The 12148-nt window shown below is 46.6% G+C and overlaps 1 protein-coding gene across 1 annotated transcript in view; it reads left to right on the top strand.

Annotated features, from left to right (window-relative positions):
• The first annotated feature begins 8243 nt into the window (after window positions 1-8243).
• The window catches only part of LOC103111356 (uncharacterized), a 50516-nt gene continuing 46611 nt past the window's right edge, over window positions 8244-12148 (top strand). The window contains exons 1-3 of the mRNA XM_060179831.1: window positions 8244-8377; window positions 8928-9194; window positions 11669-11731. Of these exons, the coding sequence (XP_060035814.1) occupies window positions 8371-8377; window positions 8928-9194; window positions 11669-11731 (337 nt within the window). The 5' untranslated portion in view covers window positions 8244-8370. The remainder of the gene's footprint in view (window positions 8378-8927; window positions 9195-11668; window positions 11732-12148) is intronic.

Here is a 12148-nt window from a genome sequence, read left to right as displayed (position 1 = left end):
GTGCACTAGAGAAAACCCATGGGCAGAGACTCCACTGCTAGACACCAAGCCTCCTGGAAAAAATAAATATAAATGAAAGCAGTGATAATAAAATGCAGCCTTTCAAGTCCGAGTGGGCAGGCTGGAGCGCAGGGTGGCTCCCTGCCTGAGAAGGGAGATGTATGGAGTCAGTAAAGCGTCACCACACTGCACGACTTGCCTCTTTCAGAGCAGAGAAATGGCTGTTCACTGTGCCCATGCTGTATCCCCCTGCCCGTCCTGTAATGAATGATAAAGTGTTATCTTCCAGAAGCCTTGGGAGCATTTCTAATCTGTTACCTCATGCCCATTTCTAAAATTTCTGCCATAGATGTCTGGGTGCCAGGAACTGAGACCAAACCATTTATTGAATTTTTCAGGTCTATATTCTTTTGAAGAGCCTTTTATAAAGCTAAAATAAAGCATACTGTGGTTCTTTTCATGTTTTATATTTGTTAGTTATGAGTTTTGTTTTTTTTTTTGGGAAAAAGCATTGTGGGTTGCCACTGAGTACAGAGGGTGGAGGTTTCTGATGATTTTCTCAAGCACAGACACAAACCTCTAAGACAAAGTCTATTTGTCTGTGAGGCACAGAGATTGGGGTCAGGACTCCATTTTCATATCAAACCTGTTTCTTTCAAAAAACATAGTTTGTTAAAAGACTGCCATTTTGAGGGTGATTTAGTGGTGGTCCCAGTGATGAAAAGCAAATATTTAAGGTCAGTGCTCCTAAACTCTGCAATCAACCCTTATACTTCCTGAGACTCAGTTTCCTCACTGATAAACTGGACTGTATGGCAGCACTCCACAGAAGCCTCAGAGAGTTAGTGAGCCTGGAAAGTCCCAGCCCAGGAGGTTCCACTGACACAACAAGCAATACATTTTGCATGCCAACCCAGTCATACTGTTTGTTAATAGGGATATTGAATAATGATACTGAGTAACAAAAAGTCTGGAGAAGGGTTTGGTAGAACACCTCTTTGGTCTTGCACATGACTAGATCCTAGCATGCCCCTCACACACACCACATTACTGGTATCTTTCCCTCTCTCCCTCTGTTTCTCTATTCATGTTTCTCTCTTTCTATCTTCCCCTCCCTTTCTCAGCCTGAAACTATTTTCCTGCTAGCCTGACCACACTTCGTCCCCAATGACCTCCACATATTTGTTCACTAGCACTAGACAAGCCAAGCTGCTCAGACTGCGAGCTTTCTGTTTTCCAAATCTGATTTCCGGAGGCACCTGTGATCCTCCCACTATTCATGGAAGAATTCATTAAATGGCAGGCACACTGTGTGGCATGGTTATGGAGGCCTGTTTTCTTTGCATGCTTGGAGTCTGAGCTAGCACAGGCAGGAATACGTAAATACGCAAATGTCACAGTGACAACAAAAACTCATTTCAGCTGTCTAAACCTCTTATGTACAGGTACTGTGTGGTTTTATGCTCCTGTTCTGGTGGTCACTGCAGTGTTAATATTGGTGACCTCAACTCAAGACTTACAAGAGAACTGTTTCCTAACATTGAAGGGCTGAAAGCACCCCCCTCCCTGCCATAGCCTTTGTGGACAGAATCTGGAGTCAGTGAAGAAGAATGCCCCATATTCTAGGGACTTCCTTATTCACACATAATCACCATCACACTCAAATTTCATTCCCTTACAAATAGCCACAGACACAGCTGTATTTTTACTTTTTCTTGAACAGAATGCAAATATGTCACAATAGGCTTTAGACAAGATAAGACAGCCTCATATTACTCGGGTGAGACCTTTCCTTCCTCATAGGATTCTCTAATTCCATTTCGGGTGGCTCACTTCCCAACAAAGTCCCAAAACCTAGATATAGGCCAGGTCCCATGAGATAGAGCATATGTTCACATGTATCCATAAATTAGGGCAGAATATATATCTGAAAGCAAAGTACACAATAGTCTGCAGTGAGTCAGTGTATGCAGCAAGTAAGTAGAAAGACCTAAAAAGACACCATAAAGTTCCTAATGAAATAGTGTCTACTTAAACTTAGATACCCTCCTCACCTGCTTCCTATTACACTTTCCTCACTCACTCCAAAGCTAACCTTATCAAAGCAAGGACTGCAAAAGCTGCATAAGGGCAAAAGACTGGCAGACTTTTTAAAAAAAATATATTTATTCCCTTTTGTTGCCCCTTTTTTATTGTTGTAGTTACTATTGTTGTCATTGTTGGATAGGACAGAGAGAAATGAAGAGAGGCTCTGAAGACAGAGGGGAAGAGAAAGATAGACACCTGCAGACCTGCTTCACCGCTTGTGAAGTGGTTCCCCTGCAGGTGGGGAGCTGGGGGCTTGAACCGGGACCCTTACGCCGGTCCTTGCGCTTTGCACCACCTGCACCTAACCTGCTGTGCAACCACCACACTCCCAAGAGACTGGCATACTTTAATGATGACTCTTTAGTCACTATCAGGCCACCCCATCAGCTAGGGCCCTGGTTGGGAGTCCTGAGATTCCCAAACAGACATGGGCCTAGATCTCGAATAAATCCCTCTCTCCATTGTTACTGGTCATTTATCAGGAACAATACAATAGACCCCTCTTTGGGCCCCCATAGGGCCTTGCCCTCAACATGGATCAACCACAGTAGAGAATGTTCCATCCTCTGAAGGGAGGCTGGACAACATAATCTATCTTCCACCTGAGGAAGATGGGTCCTGAAGTTGGGGCAGCTTGGAACGTTCCTACTCATGACCACAGAATATGCGCTCAGATCTACAGAGATTCAGAGGTCACATAGGCTCCTAAGGTGAATATGGGCCCCAGATCACACAAAATCGATAAGGTTTACAGTCAATAATATTTATACTCCTTTCCCATATTTGGGAGCTACACTCTTCCATGATCCATCTTTCTGGTCCTTTTTCCAGCCATGATATAATCTCCCCAGACAATAACTTGGATCCACCTGCATATCAGTTGTCAGGCTCAGGAAAAAGGAAAAAAAAACAACGCAAACTAGTATAGTCATGGGCTCTTTGGAAGGAGACCCTCCAACTCTTCATCTGCACTATTCCAGCCTTTAGGCTCATTAGTCAACAATTTGTTTGGCTTTATATGTTAACTCTTTTTTTCAGCCACCAGGTTCCAGATGCTAACATGATGCCAACCAGACTTCCCTGGACAGACAACCCCACCAATGTGTCCTGGAGTCTCACTTCCCAGAACCCCACCCCACTAGGGAAAGAGACAGGCTGGGAGTATGGATCGACCTGTCAATGCCCATATTCATGTTCAGCGGGGAAGCAATTACAGAAGCCAGACCTTCCACCTTCTGCATCCCATAATGACCCTGGATCCATATTCCCAGAGGGATAAAGAATAGGAAAGCTGTCAGTGGATGGAATGGGATATGGAGTTCTGGCGGTGGGAATTGTGTGCAGTTGTACCCGTCTTATCCTGTGGTTTTTGTCAGTGTTTCCTTTTCATAAATAAAAATTAAAAAAGAAAAAAAAAGGGAAGGGAAAGTTTGCTGAGATGCACAGGCTACTAGAGAAGTGAATCCAGTACTCATCTAGAAAAGACAGTAGGAGTTGGACCTATTTGAAGATGTATTTATGTCTACCATGCCTCATTCTCCTTATTCGTGTGAGTCTATATGTGTAATTCATCTTATCCACACACTTTTATCTGTGATGAGAGTTACCACTCCTGGTCGCATAGTATGGAGAAAGATCTGAGGAGATTCTATTTGTAGGAAATTAAGCACAGTGCTCACCACATATAAAGTGTTTAATAAAGATGGAAGAGGAGGAGGAGGGAGAAGAGGAGGGGCAGGGAGAGGAGGAAGGGCAAGAGGAGAAGGAAGAAGTGGAGGAGGAGGAAGAGGAAGTGGAGGGGGAGCAGGGAGAGGAGGAGGAGGAAGTGGAGGGAAAGGAGGATGAGCAAGAGGAGGAAGTGGAGGAGATCTCAATTTGGATGTCCCTGAAAGCAGAGATGGAGTCAGGACTTGCACACACCTTTTTTTCTTTGAAAGGGTTTTCAGGAAGCTCCAGTGTGGCTTTGTACCAATGAATTTATTACTGCTCTAAGAAATCAGGTTTCAATATCTTGAGGGTATCCTGACTTTAGTTAGTTATCTATTTACTTATTTATTTGTCATTGCTAGGGCTTTGCCTTTCTGTGTTGACTCCTTTCTGTGTTGACAGAGAGAGACTAGAGAGTACAGATGCTTCTCCCAGCCATGAGGGCCAGGGTTTGAGCCTGGGTATCTCTCCTGGCAAAGCAGGCACCTTCCTGTGTGAGCTATGTCAGGGCGTCCTATTCAATGACTACCGGGACAGCCTGATCCCTGCCCCACAGCCACACTGCTGATACTCACAGCTGAACAGCCTGCTCTTAGGTGGGCACATCTAAACATCAACGCTGAAAGAGCTTGATGATCCTGACCATATATGTAGGGCCCCCCATACCAGAAGCACATTCAGAGTGCGTGGGCTAGGCCAGGAGATAGCTCAGTGGGTAGAACAAACACTTCATTATGCATGAGGGCCTAGCACCCCTGGAATTAGATAGGTTCATTCTGGGTTCATCCCCCAGACCTGTACACATTTTTTTTCTTCACTCTTTTTTTTTTTTTGCCTCCAAGGTTATCACTGGGGCTTGGTGCCTGCACTACAAATCCACTGTTCCTGGAGGCTGTTTTTCTCTTTTGTTGCCCTTACTTATTGTTGTTATTGTTATTATTTTTATTTCTGTTGTTGTTGGATAGGACAGAAAGAAATCGAGAGAAAGGAGAGGAAGACGGGGGAGGGGAGAGAAAGATACCTGCAGACCTGCTTCACCACTTGTGAAGTGACCCCCCCCCCCCCGCAGGTGGGGAGCTGGGGACTTGAACTGGGATCCTTAAGTTATTCCTTGTGCTTCATGCCATGTGCTCTTAACCCATTGTGCTACCACCCTACCCCCTCCCTGTACCCTTTTTTTCTAGTCAGGTGGATTGAAGGGCTGTGCATGCAATGATGATGACTTTCTCATCTTTCTACTGCAAATGAACACCACATACTACATTTCTCATGAAAATTATTAGTAAAACAATGTATGCCTTAGACTGCTTTTCCTTTTCAATCAGAATGTCCATGTCACCCCTCCCATCCCGTCCTTTAATTTTTGTGGTCATTCACTCTCTGAACTAACTCCCTGTGCGAATGCACTGCTTTTCACTCATGAGAACTTTTCTCTCAAAAACCTTTCAGGGTCTTCTGGCATTACAGATACTTGAAGACTTACATTCAGGTGATGCCTACCGCTGCTGGGTGTCCACATTTCAAGAACAATACACTTTATAGGCACTTTACAGACAGGGAAGTTGAGACCTGAGTTGTAGAGGAATTAGCACACCAATCAGCCCAGTGAAAGAGCTGATACGTTAAAAATGAGTCCAAAGTCTGATTTGCAGTCACCCTGTGGGCAACATGAAACTTGACAGGTAACATAAGTTAAGTTAATCAGGTTGCGAGGGAGCACAGGTACTGTGAGAGCATGGAATGCACGTATCAGCTCAGACGAATTTCCCAAACTTGCTTTGATTCAAGCAAAGCTATTAAAAATTTCTAGTCACACCCTACTAGGGAAAGAGAGAGGCAGACTGGGGGTATGGACCGACCAGTCAACGCCCATGTTCAGCGGGGAAGCAATTACAGAAGCCAGACCTTCTACCTTCTGCATCCCTCAACGACCCTGGGTCCATGCTCCCAGAGGGATAGAGAATGGGAAAGCTATCAGGGGAGGGGGTGGGTTATGGGGATTGGGTGTTGGGAATTGTGTGGAGTTGTACCCCTCCTACCTTATGCTTTTGTTCACTAATCCTTTCTTAAATAAATAATTAAAAAAAAAAATTTCTCCCTTACTCCATCTCTGACCTTAACATTCTGTCTATTTCTCTCATCACTGGACTGCAATGCTTTCCACTGACAGCCAAACTATGGAACCGATCTGAGTGTCCAACAACAGATGAGTGGCTGAGAAAGTTGTGGTGGATCTACACAATGGAATACTACTCAGTTTTTTAAAATGTGAATTCACCTTCTTGCCCTCATCTTGGATGAAGCTTGAAGGAATCATGTTAAGTAAGATCAACCAGAAAGAGAAGGAAGAATATGAGATGATTTCACTGAGATAGAAGTTGAGAAATGAACACAGAAGGGAAATGCAAATCAGAACTTAGATGGGGTTTGGTGGATTGCACCAAGCAAAGGACTCGGAGCGGGGCTCTCAGGCCCATGATTGTGGAGGCAGACCAAGGCTGAGGGTAAGAGTGCTTTGAATAAAACTGAGGAATTTTACACATGTATCAACAACTGTATTTACTGTAAATATTAATTCTCCCTAAAGATTTTTCAAATGACTTCAAAGTAAAGTTAGTTATTGATGTCATTGTTGGATACGACAGAGAAAGGGAGAGAAGAGGGGAAGACAGAGAGGGGGAGAGAAAGACACCTGTGAAGCAACCCCCCTGCAGATAGGGAGCTGGAGGCTTGAACCAGGATCCTTACGCATTGCGCCACATGCGCTTAACCCACTACTGCACTACCAACCAGCCTCCTGTCTTCTACTCTTGAATGTGTCTGTTTAGAGCAAGACCCTTGTACAGTATCTTCTGTCAACAATCCTGCCTACCAATATTTGCTACATGAATGAATGTATGAGCTACACTAGAATGCTCATAAAAACAAACCAGAGAGGGAGTCGGGCTGTAGCGCAGCGGGTTAAGCGCAGGTGGCGCAAAGCACAAGGACCGGCATAAGGATCCCGGTTCGAACCCCAGCTCCCCACCTGCAGGGGAGTCGCTTCACAGGCGGTGAAGCAGGTCTGCAGGTGTCTGTCTTTCTCTCCTCCTCTCTGTCTTCCCCTCCTCTCTCCATTTCTCTCTGTCCTATCCAACAACGACAACAACAATAATAACTACAACAATAAAACAACAAGGGCAACAAAAGGGAATAAATAAATAAAATAAATATTTAAAAAAAAATAATAATAAAAAACCAGAGTAGATGATCAGTCTGCAAATGATTAGCCACGACTGTCACTTGGTATTGAGTGTTTACATAAAAGAGATCCCCTTATTCAGTGTTTACCATTTATCAGCCAATGTTCCTGGCAGTTTCTGTATATTCATTCACTTAGTGCTCAAAGCCATCTAAGTGTCTGCTATTATGAGATCATTTCACAGACTGAGGAGCCAAGGCACAGGAAAGCCTAACACCTTGCTGAAGAGTGGATGTTTAAAATGGGAAGTCTGGTGATGTGAGCCTTGAGCTTTCACTCTGTTCAGAGTCCCTTCAGACACAGAAGCTTGAAGAAAGAACAGTCTCATCTGAGCATTGATGTGAGCACTGATCAGGTCTCCATGCCCTGAACGGAGTGACTTCATAGAGGCACAGGGCCCCTCAGACACAGTCCAGAACCTTGGGAGGGGAGACACAGGTCACAGCAGGCTGATTTCTCTAAGTCATTGAATAATAACTATGTTCACAGATTCCAAAGCTCTAACTTACGAACCTCATGCCCAGGGTGATGCTATCCAGGCATGAGACCTTTGGAATGTGACTGGGTCTTGAGCACAGAACTCTCCCAAATGGGGTTTGCACCCTTCTTAAGGAGCATGTTGTTTAGTTTCCAAATTCTGTGACTTTTAATAATTGTCTGTTTGTTGTTAAATGTTAGTTTTACTCCACTGTGGTCTGAGAAGATACTTGGGATGATTTCAATGTTCTTGAATTTATTGATGTTGTCTTTGTGGCCTAACATGTGGTCTATCCTTGAGTATGTGTTATGTGGATTTGAAAAGAAAGTGTATTCCAGTTTGGGGTTTGCACCCTTCTAAGAGAGTCTGGGCAATTTCCCGTTTCTACCACCATGGGAGGGCACGGCAGAAGCTAGGCCTCTGTAGTGCAGAAGAGGATGTCCTGACCTCCTCTTCCAGCTGGGAGAGCTGTGCACAGTAAGCTCACCTTGTTCAGTGCTCCTCCAGCTTGTGATATTTCTAGGGAGGTCTGAAAGGATTTAGAAATCAAGCCACACTTCCCTTAGAAAGGAGAGGTGCATTACTGTGCACAATCACCTTTTTCTTCTTTTCTTGTTGTCTAAGTCACTTATCATTCTAGCCCAGCCTGATCCAAGTACTAAGGAAAGAAGTTTACCAAGAATGCATTGCCTGGTAGCATGTACGGTTCAGAGACTGGATCATTTCTTTGGGGTTGAGGAGGGAGACATGCATATGCAAAAGCAGAGTATTTCTCAATAGACACACCCGCCCTGCAGAGAATAGTAGAACAAGCTTTCGGTTTCATAGTCTACGTCAAGGCTAACAGAGGAGAGCCATGGCCGGTGAGTTTCACTGTCTGAAAGGACACGTAGTGGGGGAGGAATGGTTTTGAAAGGGCTCTGGGGGAAGTTATGATCAGAGTCTGTGAATGTTTAGGTGAGCAGAATTGAGGGAGCAGGCAGAGCAGGAGGAGAAAGAATGGACCTAGAAGAATTTCAGAGCCTCCCAAGAGGAAAAGCAGGGCCAGAGAGGAAGCCAAGCCTTACTGGTATCCTGTTGTCATTTCACAACTTAAACTGAAATCTGCAGAGTTGCAAACCGAAACAGGCTTTTGCATCAGCACTACAGACACTTCCCCAGGGAAGCCAGGATCAGGCACAGGTCTGCTCACGCAGAGCTGAGCAGGTGTGGACCGGAGAGAGGCTCCCACCTGGTTTTCAGTACTGAGGCAGAGACAGGAAGGCCCAGTGCCTAGGCACTCAGGGAGCATATCTGGAATAGCCAGGCAGAAACGTGGGCATCTGCAGCAGCCCGACTCTGCAGAGGGACTTTTCTGGATTCAACCTGAGACGGCTGTCTTCCTGCCATGGGGAATCCTTGTGTTCCCAACAGTTCAGCTCCTGAAGGAGAAGAGGAGGTCATTTGTGTGCATGGTGAGCCCCGGCACCCTCAATGGCTTGCTGGACAAGCTGCTGGAGCTGAGAGTGCTGAGCCAGGAGGAGATGGAGAAGGTGAGGGATGAAAATGCCACCGTGATGGATAAGGCCCGAGTGCTGAGCGACTATGTCATCAAGAAAGGGCGCCGCCCCTGCCAGATGTTCATCAGTCACCTTTGTGAAGAGGACCCCCTCCTGGCAGAGACACTGGGCCTCTCCACAGGTAAGGAAGGCAGCCTGGCTCCATCACAGTCCCAGAAGCTCTGTGTCCTTCACTGGTCCTGTGAGTCTGCTCACCTCTGTTGTCACGACTCCTTTCTGTATCACAGGCCCCACTGTGACTCCTCTTTTCTGCTTCCTGTCTTCCTGGTTCTTTTTTATTTTCTCTTACCAGAGCACTGCTCAGCTCTGGCTTATGGTGGTGCCAGGGATTGAACCTGGTATTGCTGGGGCCTCAAGCATGGACATTATATCACTACTGTGGGTGCTATCTCTCCCCAACCCATTTCCATCTTCAGGCCGCCCCTCTGGCCTTTTGTCTTCAACCTACTTCCCACCCCAGGTATGGAGTGCTCATTCATTGACACTTATGAGAACAGCCTGAAAGGTCATACTGGAATTTGCTGACCTCTGGGCAAGGCACGTTGGTTGTGCATTTAAATTTTTTATAGTTAAGTCCAGAGGGTTCCTAGGTGTTTATATTAGTCATCTGACCCGAAGATGTAAAGTCTGCAACCAAATACTTTTTGTGACTTTTCAATTTGCTCACCAGAAGGAAAAGAAACTATTTAAGCCACAATGGAGAACTTGCAGATAAATTCAATGCTGACAGAAAAGGGAGGGTTTGAGTAGAACTCTGCTCCCAGGGTCCTCTCAAATGCTTTGCTGTAAGAGTGTCAGCCGCATGGTGACCTGCCCACCTGAGAGCCAAGAAAGGACCCAGGCAGCAGAGTCCTGTGGCCCTCAGTCCCTCCTCAGTGCAAAGATGGCCCTTTGCGTGGGTTTGCCGTGGAGAGGGAGAAACTGTCCTTTGAAGGCATGAGGTCTTTTTACTTCTGGGGATGGACAGGGGTGACTCTGGGGGTGAGGGCGCTTGCCAGTCTGAGTGACACAGCAAATATTCCCGTTTCCTATTTTCTGCTTTCAAGCCCTTTTTCATTACTGCCCCACCCACAATTCTAATCCCTCTCTGTGTGTCTAGCGTATTATCAAAGGCAAGGCTGCATTTCCCTGGCCCTATTCCTTGGGACCCTCACTCTCGTACCCTAGAGACACTTACTGTCCACCACCTGTGAGGACTCCAACACCTGGAGTCTACCTTCTAGTTGTCAGACGCCTCCTTGGTCTTGGGGTCCTACCCTTGTCTACCCCTCACCTACTTGCCATTTTTTCAGAGCTTTCCAATAGGAAAGGAAGATGAGGTGTTGGATGTCGGATCATCATTTAAGGAGAGGGGTCTTTCTGTTTTCCTCCAGCGTTATAGCCGGGGCTCGGTGCCTACACTACGAATCCGCTGTTCCTTGTGGCCATCTTTTTTTTCTCCATTCTTGTTGTTACTGTTGTTGTTGGATAAGAGAGAAATGGAGAGGAGGGGAAGACAGAGAGGGGGAGAGAAAGACAGACACCTGCAGACCTGCTTCACCGCCTGTGGAGCAACTACTCCCTGCAGTTGAGGAGCCGGGGGCTCAAACCCAGATCCTTGCCCAGGTCCTTGTGCTTCGCAATATGTGTGCTTAACAGGTGCGCTACAGTGAAGGATCTCCCTAAAGGGAAGTGCTTGGCACACACAGCATCCTGCAGGAAGTGCCCCGAGCTTTGTGCTAGCTGAATTCTTTCCTCACAGCCCATGGCTGTGTCTGAGGTGCTGTGGGCCATGGATTCAGAGGAGGGAGATGCACCTTGCTTTGTGGCAGTCTTGTCTCCAGTGGGAGCTAGGATCTGAAGACAGAGTGCATCTCATTTGTTAGCTCATGACAATTCCTAAAGTTTCTGGGGTAAGCTTGTTGGAGGCATTGCGATAGAAAATCCTTATGAAGCATGAAATAAACGTAAGTTCAGCTCTGGTGTCCTGGACGCATGGTGTCCCAGAGGATTTATCCATAGGCCTGAGTGCTGGCCCGTGAGAAGGTAGCTGAGGCTCTCTAGCATTTTTCCTCAGAGTCATGCTCATCTCAGGGGGTGGGCCCAGTGTGCTGCAGAGACTGTGCCCCGGCAGATCTGTACTCGCACAATCATACCTGGTCTCTGTGGGCTCCAGAGTGGCTCCGTGATGAAGAACCCAAGAGTGGTAGTGCAGACGGATGACTCATCTTCTGAGTTTTGTCCAAAAACCAGATCTGCTCCCAGGTAGACAATATCACTTGCCCAGGCCCACTAGGCATCTGCAGTCGTCCGGGAGCCACTGTGAAGCAGGCTGCTGCAGTGCTTGTTTCTCTGGCCGGTGCTCTCTCAGCCCACTTTCCTGAAGGCAGCAGACACCTCAGACTCACTCAGAGACACTCCTGTTCTGCATCAGGCGAGTGTGCAGTCGGCTGTGTGCAGACGCCATGTGTCTCCCAGCCGCTCACAGGGGTCCCGGCCCCACAGGCCTAGAGGGGATGAAGGTCATGAACTCTCTTCCCAGCAGGGAGTGTCCTGCACGTGGGGGGGCAAGTTTCTTGAGAAGTGGCTCCCTAACTGTCCTTCATCTTTCCTCAGATGGGCAGCCTGGAGCTCACCCTGGTGCACAAGCTGCCCCAGCTGTGGCTTCTCCCCTCTCAGGTAAGGATGTTTTTGAGTTCTTTCCTTGGCTGCTCTGTTCCTACTTCCTATCTGTACCTCAGCACTCACATTCCGACAGTGCCCTGTGATTCTCCAGCCATAGTTCTCATCGCTGTCGTTTTCTTGTTTTTATTTTTAGATAGAGGCAGGGAGAGCGCATGAAAGACACAGGATGAAGCTTTCTTCAGAGCAGTGAAGGCTGGGCTCACACCTGGGCTGCACACATGGCCGAGCAGTACATTTCAAGTGAACCATCCTGACAGCCCTTTCTTGCACTTCTTTTTTCTTTCTTTCTTTCTTTCTTCCTTTCTTTTTTTAAGTATTTTATTTATTTATTTTTTTGAGAGAGATGCAGAGAGAGAAAGAAATATCAGAGTACTGCCCAGCTCTGGCTTATGGTGTTGTGGGGGATTGAAC

This window comes from Erinaceus europaeus, chromosome 20 (genome assembly GCF_950295315.1).
Source record: "Erinaceus europaeus chromosome 20, mEriEur2.1, whole genome shotgun sequence".
Classification (NCBI taxonomy): domain Eukaryota; kingdom Metazoa; phylum Chordata; class Mammalia; order Eulipotyphla; family Erinaceidae; genus Erinaceus; species Erinaceus europaeus.
Note: the sequence above shows the minus strand (reverse complement) of the source record. Positions and strands in the feature narration are given on the sequence as shown.